General features: G+C 46.5%; 1 protein-coding gene across 10 annotated transcripts in view; it reads left to right on the top strand.

Moving 5' to 3' along the window:
• Window positions 1-18,707, top strand: part of bbs4 (Bardet-Biedl syndrome 4) — a 138,096-nt gene that overhangs the window by 71,893 nt on the left and 47,496 nt on the right. For all 10 annotated transcript variants that reach the window (XM_059945870.1, XM_059945875.1, XM_059945869.1 and 7 more), the window contains one exon: window positions 11,863-11,990. In XM_059945870.1, coding sequence (XP_059801853.1) covers window positions 11,863-11,990 — 128 coding nt within the window. The remainder of the gene's footprint in view (window positions 1-11,862; window positions 11,991-18,707) is intronic.

Here is an 18,707-nt window from a genome sequence, read left to right as displayed (position 1 = left end):
TTAAAATTCATTTTGTAGCCAGAAAAGCTACTAAACTGAGCAAGCAAGGATAAAATAACAGGAATAGATCTCTCAGGGTCAGAGATGTATTGAAACAAATCATAAGCATATAATGATAACTTATAAGTCCCTTCCCTACGGGTAATACCAAAAATGTTAGGTGAGTCACGAATGGCAATGGCTAAAGGTTCCAAAGCAATGTCAAATAATAGAGGACTTAAAGGGCAGCCTTGCCTCTTACCATGGGACAGCTGAAAAAAGGGAGATCTTTGATTATTGGTAAGAACCAAAACCAAAGGTTTATAATATATTGATTTAATCCATGATATAAATTTCGGGCTAAAATTAAAATTCTGTGGCATATTAAATAAATATGGCCATTCAACTCTATCGAACACTTTTTCAGCATCTAAGGAAATGACACATTCTGGTACTTTAGATGAAGGAGTATAAACTATATTAATTAATTTTCTAATGCTAAAAGATGAATAATGATTTTTGATAAATCCAGTCTGGTCTTCAGAGATAATTTGAGGTAATATATTTTCTAATCTAGTGGCCAAAATTTTGGTAAAAATCTTGGAATCCATTTATCTTAATTTATTTAAGGATATAGACCGATAGGATACACATTTGATAGAGTCTTTATCTTTATCTTTTTTAAGAATTAGAGAAATGGAGGCGTCATAAAAAGATTGTGGTAGTTTACCTACAGTTAACGCATCTTAAAAAATTTTACAAAGCCAAGGAGAGAGTATAGAAGAAAAGGATTTTTAAAATTCCACAGTATAACCATCTGGACCAGGGGCTTTACCTGAATTCATTGAAAAAATAGCCTCTTTTGTTTCAACTTCCATAATGGGTGCATCTAGAAATACACAATCTTCCGCTGTTAATTTCGGGATATTCAATTTCCTTAAAAATTCATCCATTATGGAAGAATCCTCAAAAATTTCTGATATAGAGTTATAAAAATCTTGAAAAGCTTTATTTATCTCTTTATGATCTTTATCTCTTTATCAAAGTGTCATCTCGTTTACGAATCTTAATAATTTGCCATTTAACCAAAGCAGTTTTCAATTGATTAGCCAATAATTTACCAGATTTATCTCTATGTACATAAAACTGAGTCCTGGATTTAATTAACTGATTTTCAATCGAGGAGGAGAATAACAAACTGTGCTCCATTTGAAGTTCAACTCTCTTTTTATAAAGTTCTTTACTAGGGGTCACAGAGTAAGTCTTATCAATTTTTTTAATTTTATCAACCAATGTAAGTATTTCAGTGTTAATTCGTTTTCTGACTCCAGCAGAATATGAAATAATTTCTCCGCGAATAACTGCTTTAAAAGAGTCCTGTAGCGGTGTGCTACACGCAGCGCTAAAATTACGACACGGAGTCGGTAACTGCAGTCGAAGGAAAAACTTTATTCGAAATCCTCAGCCTCACTTTTAAGCCTCCCTCAACCTGCTCCCGGTGGCGCAGAGGCTCCAAAGCCCTGTGCTCGCAAACCCCCGTAGGCTATCTAATTGTGAGCCGGTTCGGATGTGCCAGGAAATGGGTCGCCACATAACCCCCCCCCCCCCCCCCCCCCCCAGAACCGGCGATACACCCCCCCCCCCAATGTCCACAGTCTGGGCCAGAACCTGCTTGGGAGGTCGGCCTCTGCGCCGAGGTGCCGGAAACTTGGCCGGTTGCGCCAGGTCCACATGGGCTGGTTTGAGGCGGTCCACCGTGAAAACCTCCTCTTTCCCCCCAACGTCCAGCACGAACGTGGACCCGTTGTTCCGGAGCACCATAAATGGCCCCTCGTATGGCCGCTGCAGCGGTGGCCGATGCCCGCCCCTTCATACAAACACAAACTTACAGTTCTGTAGGTCTTTGTGTACGCAGGTCGGGTGCCGCCCGTGCTGTGAAGTGGGTATGGGGGCCAGGTTACTGAGCTTCTCGCGTAGTCTGCCCAGGACTGCTGTGGGATCTTCCTCTTGCCCCCGTGGGGCTGGTAGGAACTCCCCGGGGATGACCAGGGGCGCGCCGTATACCAACTCGGCCGACGAGGCGTGCAGGTCATCCTTGGGCGCTGTGCGGATGCCGAGTGGGACCCAGGGAAGCTCGTCCGCCCAGTTGGCTCCTCGCAGGCGGGCCATGAGGGCCGACTTCAGGTGACGGTGGAAACGCTCCACTAGCCCGTTCGACTGTGGGTGGTAGGCAGTGGTGTGGTGCAGCTGAGTCCCCAAAAGGCTGGCCATAGCTGACCACAGGCTGGAGGTGAACTGGGCGCCTCTGTCGGAGGTAATGTGGGCCGGTACACCAAAGCGAGATATCCAGGTGGCGATCAGGGCTCGGGCGCAAGATTCGGAGCTGGTGTCGGTGAGCGGGACCACCTCTGGCCATCTTGTGAACCGGTCCACAATAGTCAGGAGGTGCCGCGCTCCACGCGACACTGGCAGGGGGCCCACAATATCCACGTGAATGTGGTCGAAACGCCGGTGGGCGGGATGGAACTGCTGCGGTAGGGCTTTGGTGTGCCGCTGCACCTTGGCCGTCTGGCAGTGCATGCACGTTTTGGCCCATTCACTGACCTGTTTGCGGAGTCCGTGCCAAACGAACCTGCTGGAAACCATCCGGACAGTTGTCCGGATGGAGGGATGCGCCAAGTTATGAATGGAGTCGAAAACACGGCGCCGCCAGGCTGTTGGGACGACGGGATGGGGCTGGCCGGTGGCGACGTCACAGAGTAGGGTCCTCTCACCCGGGCCCACGGAGAGGTCCTGGAGCTGCAAACCGGAGACTGCGGTTCTGTAACTCGGAATCTCCTCATCCGCCTGCTGCGCCTCTGCCAGTGCCTCAAAGTCTACCCCTTGGGAAAGGGCATGAACGGTAGGGCGAGAGAGGGCATCCGCCACGACATTGTCTTTACCGGAGACGTGCCGGACATCCATCGTGTATTCAGAGATGTAGGACAGGTGGCGTTGCTGACGGGACGACCAGGGGTCGGACGCTTTCGTAAACGCAAAGGTAAGCGGTTTGTGGTCCGTGAACGCGGTGAAGGGCCGACCTTCTAGGAAGTACCTGAAATGCCGGATTGCCAGGTAGAGCGCCAACAGTTCCCGGTCGAAAGCACTGTACTTGAGCTCGGGTGGCTGCAGGTGTTTGCTGAAAAACACCAGGGGTTGCCAGCGACCTGCGATGAGTTGCTCCAGCACCCCACCGACTGCCGTGTTAGATGCGTCCACTGTGAGGGCGGTAGGGGCATCCATTCTGGGATGTACTAGCATTGCGGTGTTCGCCAAAGCTTCCTTCGTTTGAACGAAAGCGGCGGCGGACTCCTCGTCCCAGGTAATGTCCTTGCTCGGACCCGACATCAGGGCGAACAGGGGGCGCATGGTCTGGGCAGCTGAAGGGAGGAAGCGGCAGTAGAAATTGACCATACCTACGAATTCCTGAAGGCCTTTGATTGTGGTGGGTCGGGGAAAGTGGCGGACCGCATCTACCTTAGCGGGCAGAGGGGTTGCCCCGTCTTTAGTAATCCTGTGGCCCAGGAAGTCAATGGTATTGAGTCTGAACTGGCATTTGGCAGGGTTGATTGTAAGACCGTACTCACTCAGTCGGGCGCAGAGTTGATGGAGGTGGGACAGATGCTCCTGACGACTGCTGCTGGCTATGAGGATGTCATCCAAATAGATGAACGCGAAGTCCAGGTCCCATCCCACCGCGTCCATTAACCGCTGGAACGTCTGTGCGGCATTCTTCAGGCCGAACGGCATGCGGAGGAACTCGAAAAGGCCAAACAGGGTGATGAGAGCCGTTTTGGGGACGTCGTCAGGACGCATCGGGATTTGATGGTACCCTCGGACGAGGTCTACCTTGGAGAAGATCCGTGCGCCGTGCAGGTTTGCTGCAAAGTCCTGAATGTGCGGCACAGGGTAGCGGTCCAGTGTGGTAGCCTCATTCAGCCTGCGGTAGTCGCCGCACGGTCTCCAGCCTCCCATCGCTTTGGGCACCATGTGCAGGGGGGAGGCCCATGGGCTGTCGGACCGCTGGATGATCCCAAATTCCTCCATCCTCATGAACTCCTCCTTCGCCAGTCGGAGCTTGTCCGGGGGAAGCTGCTGAGCACGGGCGTGGAGGGGTGTTCCCTGGGTCGGGATGTGGTGCTGTACGCCGTGCCTGGGCATGGCCACTGTGAACTGCGGTGCCAGAACCGATGGGAAATCCGCCAGGACCCTGGTGAAGTCGTTGTCGGACAGCGTGATGGAGCCGAGGTGAGGGGCTGGCAACTGGGCTGCACCCAGGGAGAACGTCTGAAAGGTCTCGGCGTGTACCAGTCTCTTCCTGGGCAGGTCGACCAGTAGGCTGTGAGCTCGCAAAAAATCCGCACCCAGAAGCAGTTGGGCTACGGCGGCCAGTGTGAAGTCCCACGTGAACTGGCTGGAGCCAAACTGTAGCTGCACCTGACGGGTGCCATAGGTCCTTACTGTGCTGCCATTCAGGGCCCTCAGGGGGGGACCCGGCGCCCTGCTGCGGGTGTAGTAACTCGTCGGAGGTAAAACGCTGATCTCAGCCCCAGTAACGACCAAAAACCGGCGTCCTGACCTTCTATCCCACACATACAGGAGGCTATCCCGATGGCCAGCCGCCATAGCCATCAGCGGCGGCTGGCCCTGACGTTTCCCGGGAACTTGCAGGGCGGGCGACAACGGCGGGCTTCTGCGCTCCACCGCTGGTGGTAGAAGCACCAGTGTTCATTGGGCCGGGGGTTGGCGGGCTCTGCGGCCGGGCCTGGACTGGTTTGCTGCCGGGAGCGTGGCTGGGAGATCTGTGCGATGGACGCCTCGCTCACCTTTGTGGCGTTCCACAGCAAGTCCGCCCGGGCTGCCACCTTCCGGGGGGTCACTGAAATCCGCGTCGGACAGCAGCAGGCGTATGTCCTCGGGCAGCTGCTCCAGGAATGCCTGCTCAAACATGAGGCAGTGTGTGTGTCCGTCGGCGAGAGACAACATCTCATTCATTAGAGCCGATGGAGGTCTGTCGCCCAAGCCATCCAGGTGCAGTAAACGGGCAGCGCGCTCGCGCCGTGAGAGTCCGAAAGTCCTGAGGAGCAGGGCTTTGAATTCCGTGTACTTGCCATCTGCCGGGGGCGATTGTACGAACTCCGCGACCCGGGCCGCTGTGTCCTGGTCGAGGGAGCTCACCACGTAGTAGTAGCGGGTGTCTCCTGAGGTGATCCGGCGAACGTGGAATTGGGCTTCGGCTTGCTGGAACCATAGGTTCGGTTGCTGTGTCCAGAAACCCGGCAGTTTCAACGAAACCGCATGAACAGAGGCAGCGTTGGTCATTTCTGGTCCAAAAATCGTTTGGACCGTCGGGGTCACCAATTGTAGCGGTGTGCTATACGCAGCGCTAAAATTACTACACGGAGTCGGTAACTGCAGTCGAAGGAAAAACTTTATTCAAAATCCTCAGCCTCACTTTTAAGCCTCCCTCAACCTGCCCCCCGTGGCGCAGAGGCTCCAAAGCTCTGTGCTCGCAAACCCCCGTAGGCTATCTAATTGTGAGCCGGTTCGGATGTGCCAGGAAATGGGTCGCCACAGTCCCATATTATTTCACTAGAAATCTCTTCTGTAGAGTTTGTTGAAAAAAAACAAATCAATTTGTTGTTTAATAAAGTTGAGGAAGTCTGAATCCTGAAGTAAAGTAGAGTTGAACCACCAAGATTTGGCATTTGAGGATGAATCCATTGTCTTAATAAATAGCTTCAAAGATGCATGATGAGAGAATCATATTTACAATCAATAACATCTGTAAGTAAACAATGATCAATAAAGAAATAGTCAATTCTTGAGTAATTATAATAAACATGAGAAAAGTATGAAAATTCTTTGTCTTTGGGGTGTAAGAATCGCCAAATTTCAGAGATCCCAGAATCAACCATAAAGGAGTTAATAAGAGAGGCCGATTTATTCGGAAGAACCTGAGTGGACTTAGATCTATCCATCGAGGGATTTAAACAACAGTTGAAATCCCCACCCATTATCAACATGTACTCATTTAAATTAGGGAAGGATGTAAATAAACATTTAAAAAATTCAGGACAGTCAGTATCTGGAGCATAAACATCAACTAAAACAACTTTTTGATTAAAAAGTAAACCAGCAAGAAGCAAAAATCTACCTTGTGGGTCCGAAATTGTTTCATAGTGTATAAAAGAGGTTGAGGAGTCTATGAAAATAGAAACACCTCTTACTTTGGCTTGGGAATTCAAATGATACTGTTGGCCTTTCCAAAACCCAAAAAAAGTTGACTATCCTTCTTCCTCACATGAGTCTCTTGTGCAAGGATAATATTAGCATTCATTCTGTGGAATACTTTAAATATTTTTTTCCATTTAATTGGATGATTTAAACCATTTGTATTCCAAAATACAAAGTTAATAATCTTGTCCATATTACCAATATTTATCGTAGTTAACGCACGAGGTTAAAAAGAAGACAAACTCATGAATCTGGAAGTGGAGAGCAGGTTCAAAAAAGAACCGGAATTTATGACACTCCGGCCATTTTGGTAGTTTTGAGTTAGCCCATGAAGTGAAAACTAAGCAAAAGCAAAAGCAGAAAAGAATCCACCTCCTCCCACCCCCAGAAACCCAAGAAAAAGCCAGAAAGAGGAAAGTAGGCAAACTAATACTAATTTTACCCCCACCTCTCAAGATGGCAACTCAAAAGAAAAAGTAAAAAAAAGACACAAACCACCCATATTCAAAAAAACATAAAGGGTTAGTATAACAAGGATTAATCTATGAAATTAGTATTATATATGTAAAAAAGATTAAAAAAAGAAGAAAAATACTAAATTGTTAAAACCCAAAAGTGGATAACATGATATTAATAGTTTAAAAGAAGATCACCAGTCTTGTTCAGACACATCCAAACAGATGTGACCTATCCAAGCACTAAGGTTTTATAGAAAGAAGAAACGACATCTTGGAAAAAGGTTTTTAAAAAAAAACCTTAATATTTAAGCATAAAAGATATAATACAAAAATGTATATAAACTTAAAAACACCTAATTAGTAGCTTACAATACTAACAGAATAATAGTTTTAAAAAAACTCAAAATAAACCAAAAAATAACCTGTACTTAAGTGTGTAAAATACACTATCAACCATCACATAAGGATTATCAAATTATGAAAGGTTCGAATCTATAGACTAATTATTAGCTTAAAGGAAAAAGCCAATACGGATAGTAAAAATACAATACGTTAGTCAACTCGTAGTGAAAAGGTGCTATTCTTCAAGAAATCTTTGGGCATCCGCTGGAGATTTGAACAACCGACAAGTCTCATTGGGAAGAGTAACTCTCAGTTGTGCTGGAAATAACAACGCTTGTTTATAACCTTTCCGATGGATTTCGGACGTAACTGGTTTAAAAACCATTCTTTCCCTCAAATCTTCGGGACTGTAGTCTGCCAGAATATAAAATTTGAAATCTTGAAAGCTGATCATACCCTTTTCTCGGGCAACCCGAATCAGGCGTTCTTTAGTATGAGGATAATGAAGTGGGAGAATCACTGGCTGTGGTTTCCCACCTGGAACTGGTTGAAAGCGAGAGATATAATGTGCGTGCTTGATTATTGGAGGAGTATCCAGAACATTTGAGCCAAAGACATCCGTTAAAAATTTTGAGAAAAGTTTACCCTTCTCAAAATTTTCCAGAAGCCCAATTATCCGGAGGTTCTGTCTTTGAGACCGGTTTTCAAGATCAATAAGTTTGGATTTATAATGTTCCAGCAGTTGAGAAGTCAAAGATAGGTTTTGTTCCAGCGTTTCAATTTTGCGATCTCTCTGGCGAGCAGCAGCTTCGAGAGCTAAAATTCTTGCATGTTGTTATTGAGTATCCGATGTGAGTGATTGAAATTTTGCATTGACTATCTTTAAAGTTCAATCAAGCATAGAAAGCTTTGGGGTGAGTTTATTCTCCAGTTTCGCAAGTCTCTCGTCCATAAGTTCCGCAATTGCTTCCAAAGTTAACGGTTCTTTCGCCAGTTTCGATTCCTTAGTTTCTCGTGGTTTAGACATTTTGACGAGTTGAAAAATAATTCAAATAGTCGAAAAAAAATTCATAAGTACCAACCCCTTTAGAATAGGTATAAATAGGTCAATTAGGGGGTGATTGTAGGTAGAAGAAAAGTAGAAGGATTGGAGCAACGCCTAAAACAGCCTCACCCCATAAGCGCATCTTGAGAGCTCCCAGAACTTTCTACAGGAGCACAATTGAGAGCATCTTGACTGCTGATCACTGCTGATATGGGAACTATACCTCCCTGAATCGCAGAACTCTGCAGAGAGTGGTGCGGAGAGCCCAGCACATCTGCTGTTGTGAACTTCCCTTGATTCAGGACATTTACAAGGACAGGAGTGTAAAGAGGATCATTGTGGACCTGAGTCACCCCAACCACAATCTGTTCCAGCTGCTACCATCCGGGAAGCGGTACCATAAGCATAAAAGCCAGGACCAACAGGCTCCGGGACAGCTTCTTCCACCAGGCCATCAGACTGATGAACTTACGCTGATCTAAGTGTTCTCTATTATACATTGACTGTTCTATTTTTTATAAATTACTATGATTGCACATTGCGCATTTAGATGGAGACGTAACATAAAGATTTTTACTCTTCATGTATGTAATGGATGTAAGAAATAAGTCAATTCAATTCAATTTCTGAGGATGCTGAAGAGAGGTGGATTATGCACATCTTACTCGTGTCATTCTGCAGATGTGCAGTATAGAGAGCATCCTAACATGCTGTATGATATGGAAACTACTGTGGAGGACGGGAAGCCTCTACAACGGGTAATCAAAACTGCCCAATATATCAGTGGCACCAGCCTACCCACCATCAAGGACATATATACAGAAAGGTGCGGAAAAGAGCCAGTAACATTGTGAACCCACCCTACTCGTGGACTGCTTGTCCCACTCCCATCAAGGAGGAGTCTATATAGCACCCACACCAGGACCACCAGTCTCAAAAACAGTTAGTACCCTGTGCAATAAGGCTGCTCAACATCTCCACCCACATTTCTATCCCTCCACCACACACCCCCAACCACCACAACTTATTCATTTCCTGTCAGAGTTACCTTGTGTACAGACACTCCTGTGCCTAGTATTACTTTATAGACATACAATCAATCTAGCTACATAACCTAGCTTATCTATTTATTTTTATTGTTTTATTATTGTGTTCTTTATCTTACTGTGTTTTTTGTGCTGCATCAGATCTAGAGTAACAATAATTTTGTTCTCCTCTACACTTGTGTACTGGAAATGACATTAAACAATCTTGAATATATTGTTAATGACCCGAGTATCCAGTTTTGTTTGCTGATGTTAGAAACATAGAAAACCTACAGCACAGTTCAGGCCCTTCAGCCCACAAAGCTGTGCCGAACATTTCCTTACCTTAGAAATTACCTAGGGTTACCCATAGCCCTCTATTTTTCTGAGCTCCATGTACCCGTCCAGGAATCTCTTAAAAGACCCTATCGTATCTGCCTCCACCATCATTGCCAGCAGCCCATTCCATGCACTCACCACTCTCTACGTAAAAAACTTACCCCTGACATCTCCTCTGTACCTACTTCCAGTCGCCTTAAAGCTGTGCCCTCTTGTGCTAGCCATTTCAGCCCTGGGAAAAAGCCTCTGTCTATCCACATGATCAATGCCTCTCATCATCTTATATACCTCTATCAGGTCACCTCTCATCCTCTGTCGCACCAAGGAGAAAAGGCCAAGTTCACTCAACCTATTCTCATAAGGTACATCCCCCAATTCAGGCAATAGCTTTGTAAATCTCCTCTGCACCCTTTCTATGGTTTCCACATCCTTCCTGTAGTGAGGCGACCAGGACTGAGCACAATACTCCAAGTGGGGTCCTATATAGCTGTAACATTACCTCTTGGCTTTTAACCTCAATCCCACGGTTGATGAAGGCCTTAACCACAGAGTGTTCTTGGAAATACTCCTGGAAGGCACTGTGTAAAAGTATTTGATTTTTGAAAAAACTAAAATATTTTGGTTAATTTTTAAAAATTAATTGAGGGACAACGACCACAGACTGCTGTGCCACCTAGAGCCACCTGGGCAGTGCTTGCATCAAGACCAATGTGTCAACTCAACTCCAGCCGTAGAGCTGTTTACATTGCTGAAGCCTCAGCTACTAGATTATGGCCAAGTCAGTGGTGTGAATAGTGCAGATAGCCTTTCTGTTCCAATATGGAATGCCCCATAGCTCCTAGTTTAGTACTAGATGGGAAAATTATTAACAATAATTACTAACACTAGATGCTGCCTGGATTACAGGGCATGTGGTATATACAAGAGGTTGGATAAAGTTGGTTTGTTTTCTCTGGAGTGGCGAAGACTGAGGGGAATCACAAACAGATGCTGGAAATCCAAGCAACACACACAAAGTGCTGAAGGAACTCAGTAGGTCAGGCAGCCTCTATAGAAAAGAGTAAACAGTGAACCCTTCATCAGGACTGGAGAGAAAAGATGAAAAGTGGGGCTGGGAGGGGAGGAAAAGGTACAAGGTGGCAGGTGATAGGTGAAGCTGGGAGGGGAAGTGTGAAGTAAAGAGCTGGGGAGTCAATTGGTGTAAGAGAGAAAGGGTTGGAGAAGGGGGAATCTGATAGGAGAGGAGGGGAGTGGATCACCAGAGGGAGGTGATGGGCACGTAAGGAGATAAGGTGAGAGAGGAAAATGAAAATGGGGAATGGTGGTGAGGAGGGGGCAATTACCTGAAGTTCAAGAAATCGATGTTTATGTCATCAGACAGAAATAAGATGTTGCTCCTCCAACCTGAACGTGGCCTCTTCGCAACAGTAGAGGAGGCCATGGACTGACATATCAGAATGGGAATGGAAAGTGGAATTGAAATGGGTTGCTACCCAGGAGATCCCGCTTTCTCTGTCAGATGGAGAGTAGGTGCTTGGCGAAGCGGTCTCCCAATCTACGTCAGGTCTCACCGATATACAGGAGGCCACACCAGGAGCACCGGATACAGTATATGACCCCAACAGACTCACAGCTGAAGTGTTGCCTCACCTGGAAGGACTATTTGGGGCCCTGAATGGTAATGAGGGAGGAGGGTTAGGAGCAGATGTAGCTCTTGTTCCGCTTGCACAGGTAAGTGTCAGTAAGGTGATCAGAGGGAAGGGACAAATGGAAAAGGGATCCCTGTGGAAAGTGGGGTTGAGGAAAAAATGTGCTTGGTGGTGGGATCCCCTTGGAGGTGGTGGAAGTTAAGGAGAATTATATGCTAGAAGCAGAGGCTGGTAGGGTGGTAGGTGAGGACAAGAGGTACCCTATTCCTGATGGGGTGAGGGCAGGCTTGTGCAAAATGGGAAGAGTTGTGGGTGAGGGCTGCATTGATGATGGAAGTAGGAAGACATCTCATTAGTTCTGAATGAAAAGCCTCATCCTGAGAGCAGATGCTGCAGAGACAGAGGAACTGAGAGAAGGGGTGGTATTTTTATAAATGGCAGGGTGGGAAGAGGTTTTTTCCAGATATCTGTGAGAATCAGTGAGAGTATGTTTTCAGATAGAGATGAGGGGTTTCTTCTTTCAGAGAATATAAGCTCCTTAACAGGAATTATGGTGCAGGGCAATCTATAAATTGAGACATTGGAGGACACTGGAACAATGGAAGGATTGAGAGGTGTGAAGATACAGCAGGGAAGTGGTGCTTAGTTCAAGGTTGGATCAGCTATGATCTTCTTGAAGGCAGAGCAGTCTGTAAGGGCTAATCACTTTACTTCTGCCATTCCTTATCTCATGTTTCTTATCTTCACAGGCTCAATTTTATTTGAACTGTGCTCTGCAAAGCAGCAAGCATGATCTGACCTTCGTGGTGCTCGGGAAACTTTGCCTATTGGAGGGAAATACTGAAGGCGCTGTGGAAATTTATAAGAAAGCTGTAGAGTAAGTGTAGAACTAGAGAGAGTTATAATTATTTTCAGAATTGTCATTAATTGTCACCAAGCAATACCACAAGCTCAGCAGGCCAGGCAGCATCTATAGAAAAAAATATAGTCCTGCTGAAGGATTTTGGCCTGAAACGTCAATTGTAATTTTTTTCTATAGATGCTGCCTGACTTGCTGAGTTCTTCTAGCATTTTGTGTGTGTTGCTTGGATTTCCAGCATCTGCAGATTTTCTCTTGATTGTGATTAATTGTTATCCACTTATTATGTTTTAAGATGGTTCTTGCAGGAAAATATTAAATGCAATTGTGCTACCATACGCTGCTTCAAGTGGACAGAGACGTTACATGAAGCAATAAGAAGAAGGGAGGAGGGATTGCAGTGTTAGTGAATGAAAGGTGGTGTAATCCCGGACACATTACTGTAAAGGAACATTGAGCTCTTAGCCATTGGGATACTTCCAGACGTTGAGCTCTTAGCCATTGGGATACCCCCGGACATTGAGCTCTTAGCCATTGGGATACGATTAGGTACATGCCTCTTGTCCAGCGGCAGCCTGTGTCAACAAGGTTTGTAAGAAGGTGGGCTCAGGATGTTAATGAAGCACTACATACATGCTTTGAGAGAACGAACTGGGATGTGTTATGTGAGCCACCCAGGGCGGACATTAACAAAATGACATTATATCAAATTCTGTGAGAATACCGTCTTGCCAGCCAGGACTGTATGCTGCTTCCCCAACAAGCCCTGGATCATAGTGACCTGAAAGAACTTTTGAATATGAAGAAGAAACCCTTCAGGTCTGGAGATGGACAAGCACTGAGGCAAGAACAGAGTGAGCTGAGGGAGTGCAAAGAATCTGACAAAAGGAAGCTGGAGTACAGGCTCCAGCAGGAGAGCATAAAGGACGTGTGGTCAGGCATGAAGCAGGTCACTGGCTTCAAGGTTAAGGAAAGGAAGATTGAGGGCTGCCTGGATAGGACCAATGAATTGAACTTGTTTTTCAACAGGTACAGCATGAGATCTGCTGTCCCCTCCCCCATTTGCCCAAACCACACACCTTCCTTGCCTCTGAAGCCTTCTCCCTCCATCCCTCCCTCCCCTCTGGTGAGTGCTTGTGTCCTAAGCCCTCAAACTTTGGAGTCTCCTGCCTCCATGGGGATGACCACCCTCTCCCGCCTGACTGACTACAGGTCAGGTTAAGAGACAGCTGGAGAGACTACATCAAGGCAAGGCTACTGGACTGGATGAATTAATTGTACAGAAGACCTGTGCGAGTCAGCTGTCTGGTATTTTGTAGCACCTTAACAATATTAGTCTGAGTCAGGAAAAGATACTGATGCCATTGAAGACTTCCTGCTTGGTTCCTGTGACTTCATCTAAACATAATGACCAATTGCCCTTACACCTCATGTGATGGAGATGCTGGAGAGGCTGGTCCTGACTTACCTTGGACCACAGGTGAGACCTTCATTGTACCCTTTACAGTTTGCTACCAGCCTCATGTGGGAGTGGATGATGCCATCATCTACCTGTTGCAGGAGCTCACTCCCACCTGGATGATGCTGGTGGCATTGTGAGTGTCATATTTTTTGATTCTCTAGGGCCTTCAGTACAATCCAGCCACTTCTGAACGAGAAGCTGCAAAGGATGGGCGTAGATAAATACACTATTTCCTGGATTACTGTCTACCTGACAGATAGACCCCAGTTCTTCACGGCTGAGTAGTTCTCAGTCTGAGATACTGGTGAGTGGCACTGGACTTTCTTGTCTCTGATTCTGTTCACACTGTATACCTCAGACTTTCAGTACAAGTTAGAGTCTTGTCACTTGCAGAAGTTCTCTGATGATGCTGCAGTGGTTGGATGTAGCAGGTGTCAGAGTACAGAAAACTGGTGGACAAGTTTGTGGAGTAGTCCTGCTCCTGAATGTGGCCAAAATCAGGGAGATGGTGACTGATTTCAGGAGGAAGAGAACTGTGATGAGTCATTCTGGGAGAAGTAGCTGCGGTGGTAGAGGAATACAAGTACCTGGGTGTTCACCTCGACAACAGACGACTGGAAAACCAACACCAAGGCTGCTTACACAAAGGTGGTAAACAGAATCTATATTCTAAGAAAGCTGAGATCCTTCAATGTGTGCAGGTGGATGTTGGAGATCTTTTACCAGACTGTTTTAGCGAGTGCTGTCTTCTTTGCAGCTTTATGTTGGGGAAGCAGCATCGGTGCTGGTGAAGCAAAAAGACAAAATAAACCCATCAAAAAGGCTGGATCCATCCTTGGCTACACTTTTAAGTTAGTAGTGGAATGGAGGTCACTAAACAAACTACTATCCATTATGGACAATCTGGCACATCACCCTTTCAAGCAGGCTCAATCAGCACCACTATCACGATGATTGTTACAGAAAATCTTTCCTAACAAATGTGATAAGCATATACAACAGTTCATATCTGTGCGACAGGAGAACACACATCATAGTACAACAGTCTCTGCTGGGAAGTTAAATGAAAGGAGAAAGTATACACCTTTGGTTGTTCACCCAAGAGGATCAGAGGCTGAATTGACAGAGAGAATCAATTCCCCAAGGTAGAAATCAGAGGATATGCTTTTAAGGTTAGAGGAAGGAAAATTTAGAGATGATGTGAGAGGCAAGTTTTTATCGCATAGGTGCTTGGAATGAGTTACCAGGGGTAGTAGTGGAAGCAGACAGTTTGGTGGAGTTAAGGAGATTTTAGATAAACACATGACTATGAAGGAATGGAGGAATATGGATGATACACAAAAGGAGGACATTTGGTGTCAAGATCAGCACAACATTATTTGGCCAAATGGTGTGTCCAGTGTTGTACTGTTTTATGTTCATTGTTCAATGATTTACATTTATTTTGATGTCTTAAGGAAACCATGTTGAGCAGAGTGCAGTAAGAGCAATGGATGCAGAAGAAAGTGACAGAGAGAAAAGTGAGGCACCTCTTGGCGCACTGAGTGAAGTGAGGAGAGTTTGGAGAGAGATCAGAGAAGTTGGGATATAGTGGGTGGTGACAAAGGCTGCTAACCAGAGAGACTGGCGGCGGGCGAGAACAACCGGGGTGAAATCACAAACACAAGGAAATCTTCAGATGCTGGAAATTCAAGCAACACACACAACATACTAGTGGAACGCAGCAGGCCAGGCCACATCTATAGGAAGAAGTACAGTCGACGGTTCGGGCCCAGACCCTTCGACAGGATTAACTGAAAGAAAAGATAGTAAGAGATTTGAAAGGGGGAGGGGAGATCCGAAATGATAGGAGAAGACAAGAGGGGGAGGGGTGAAGCTAAGAGCTGGAAAGGTGATTGGCGAAAGGGATACACAGCTGGAGAAGGGAAAGGATCATGGGACGGGAGGCCTAGGGTGAAAGAAAGGGGGAGGGGAGCACCAGAGGGAGATGGAGAACAGGCAAGGAGTGATTGTGAGAGGGGCAGAGAGAGAGAAAAAAGGAAAGGGGAGGAATAATTAATTAATAGATAAATAAATAAATAGATAGATAGATAGATAAAGGGTGAGGTAAGAAGGGGAGGAGGGGCATTAACAGAAGTTAGAGAAATCAATATTCATGCCATTGGGTTGGAGGCTACCCAGATGGAATATAAGGTGTTGTTCCTCCAACCTGAGTGTGGCTTCATCTTGACAGTAGAGGAGGGATATCAGAATGAGAATGGGACATGGTATTAAAATGTGTGGCCACTGGGAGATCCTGCTTTTTCTGGCAGACAGAGAGTAGTTGTTCGGCGAAACAGTCTCCCAGTCTGCGTCGGGTCTCACCAATATATAGAAGGCTGCACCGGGAACACCGGATGCAGTATGTTTTCCCACTCTGTCTTTTGCATACCTGGGCTATTCCTCTTCCCACCCTGTCTCTTGCAAAAATGCCATCCCCTTCTTGCAGTTCCTCTGTCTCCGCCTCATCTGCTCTCAGGATGAGGCTTTTCATTCTAGGACGAAGGAGATGTTTTCCTTTTTTAAAGAAAGGGGCTTCACTTCCTCCACCATCAACTCTGCTCTCAAATGCACCTCTCCCATTTCACACACATCTGCTCTCACCCCATCCTCCTGCCACCCCACTCGGGATAAGGTTCCCCTTGTCCTCACCTACCACCCCACCAGCCTCCGGGTCCAACATATTCTCCGTAACTTCTGCCACTTCCAACGGGATCCCACCACCAAACACATCTTTCCCTCTCCCTCCTTTCTTCTTTCTGCAGGGATCGCTCCCTTCGCGACTCCCTTGTCCACTCGCTCCCCCCATCCCTTCCCACCGATCTCCCTTCTGGCACTTATCCTTGTAAGCGGAACATGTGCTACACCTGCCCTTACACTTCCTCTCTCACTACCATTCAGGGCCCCAGACAGTCCTTCCAGGTGACATGAGACTTCACTTCTGAGTCAGCTGTTGTGATATTCTGTGATATTGTGATAAGGTGCTTCCAGTGCAGTCTCCTATATGTTGGTGAGACCCGATGCAGACTGGGAGACCGGTTCGCTGAAACCTACGCTCTATCCGCTAGAGAAAGCAGGATCTCCCCGCGGCCACACATTTTAATTCCACGTCCCATTCCCATTCTGATATGTCTATCCATGGCCTCCTCTACTGTCAAAATGAATCCAAACTCAGGTTGAACAACACCTTATGTACCGGCTGGGTATCCTCCAACCTGATGGCATGAACATTGATTTCTCTAACTTCTGTTAATGCCCCTTCTCCCCTTCTTACCTCACCCTTTATTTATTTATTTATTTATCTGTCTGTCTGTCTATTTATTTATTTATCTATTAATTAATTATTCCTCCCCCCCTCTTTTTTTCTCTCTCTGCCCCTCTCACAATCACTCCTTGCCTGTTCTCCATCTCCCTCTGGTGCTCCCCTCCCCCTTTCTTTCTCCCTAGGCCTCCCGTCCTATGATCCTTTCCCTTCTCCAGCTGTGTATCCCTTTTGCCAATCACCTTTCCAGCTCTTAGCTTCACCCCTCCCCCTCTTGTCTTCTCCTATCATTTCGGATCTCCCCTCCCCCTTTCAAATCTCTTACTATCTTTTCTTTCAGTTAATCCTGACGAAGGGTCTGGGCCCGAACCGTCGACTGTACTTCTTCCTATAGATGTGGCCTGGCCTGCTGCGTTCCACTAGTATGTTGTGTGTGTTGCTTGAATTTCCAGCATCTGAAGATTTCCTTGTGTTTGTGATTTCACCCCGGCTGTTCTCGCCCGCCGCCAGTCTCTCTGGTTAGCAGCCTTTGTCACCACCCACTATATCCCAACTTCTCTGATCTCTCTCCAAACTCTCCTCACTTCACTTAGTGCACCAAGAGGTGCCTCACTTTTCTCTCTGTCACTTTCTTCTGCATCCATTGCTCTTACTGCACTCTGCTCAACATGGTTTCCTTAAGACATCAAAATAAATGTAAATCATTGAACAATGAACATAAAACAGTACAACACTGGACACACCATTTGGCCAAATAATGTTGTGCTGATCTTGACACCAAATTATACTAAATGTCCTCCTCCTGTGTCTCATCCATATTCCATCATTCCTTCATAGTCATGTGTTTATTTAAAATCTCCTTAACTCCACCACACTCAGGTTGGAGGAACAACACCTTATATTCCGTCTGGGTGGCCTCGAACCTGATGGCATGAACATTGATTTCTCTAACTTCCGTTAATGCCCCTCCTCTCCTTTTTACCCCATCCCTCATTTATCTATGTAAAGGGGGTTTCTTTTTTTTCTTTGTTACTGTTGGGAAAGGGTTTCCTTTTGTTAACTAGCAGGAATGCTAATTTACTGATAACGAGAATGGTATTCCTTTGTAAACCAAATGGGGATTAATGTTCTTTCTTCTGAGTCTGTAAGCTTTTGTTGACGGGCTTTTGGGCAAATCGGCGCGAGGGGGTCGAGAGAGAGGACGCAATGCTCTAAGCTGGGCGAGGATGGGGTCCGAGGCCAGGAGATTCTCCGAGGACGGGGGGGGGATGAAGCTAGATGTGCTTGGTTGACCACTCGGAGGGTCCTGAGCTGTTTGGAGAGTCGAGGAGTTCGGAGGGTCCTGAGCTGCGAGTCGAGGAGTTCGGAGGGGATCGAATGGTGGCCAGAAGACTTCAGTAATTGAGCTCCAACGGCTGTGCACGAAGTGATTTGGACTTTGATAAGTTTGGCGCCTTTTCTTTAATTTTCTCTTCATATATACTGTATCGTTATTAATCACTTAGTTATAGTAACCTTTATAAATTGTACTCATTTAATCGCATATGGTGTACTGTCTGTTTGTGGGCGAGGCGGGGACATCACACAGCATCCACACCAGCTGAGTACCCAGTTTGGCGGGGCCGAAGGCTGCTCCCCTAGACGAGAACGAGTGTGAGCGAGCCTGAGGCGACCCAGGGGGTTACATCTATCTATCTAATTAATTAATTACTCCCTCTTCTCTTTTTTCTCTCTCTGCCCCTCTCACGATCACTGCTTGCCTGCTCTCCATTTCCCTCTGGTGCTTCCCTCCCCCTTTCCTTCTCCTGAGGCCTCCCGTCCTATGATCCTTTCCCTTCCCCAGCTGTGTATCCCTTTTGCCAATCACCTTTCAAGCTCTTGGCTTCATCCCACCCCCTCCTGTCTTCTCCTATAATTTCCGATCTCCCCTTCCCCCTCCATCTTTCAAATCTCTTACTGTCTTTTCTTTCAG

Source organism: Hypanus sabinus, chromosome 21, assembly GCF_030144855.1.
Source record: "Hypanus sabinus isolate sHypSab1 chromosome 21, sHypSab1.hap1, whole genome shotgun sequence".
In the NCBI taxonomy this organism is placed as follows: domain Eukaryota; kingdom Metazoa; phylum Chordata; class Chondrichthyes; order Myliobatiformes; family Dasyatidae; genus Hypanus; species Hypanus sabinus.
Note: the sequence above shows the minus strand (reverse complement) of the source record. Positions and strands in the feature narration are given on the sequence as shown.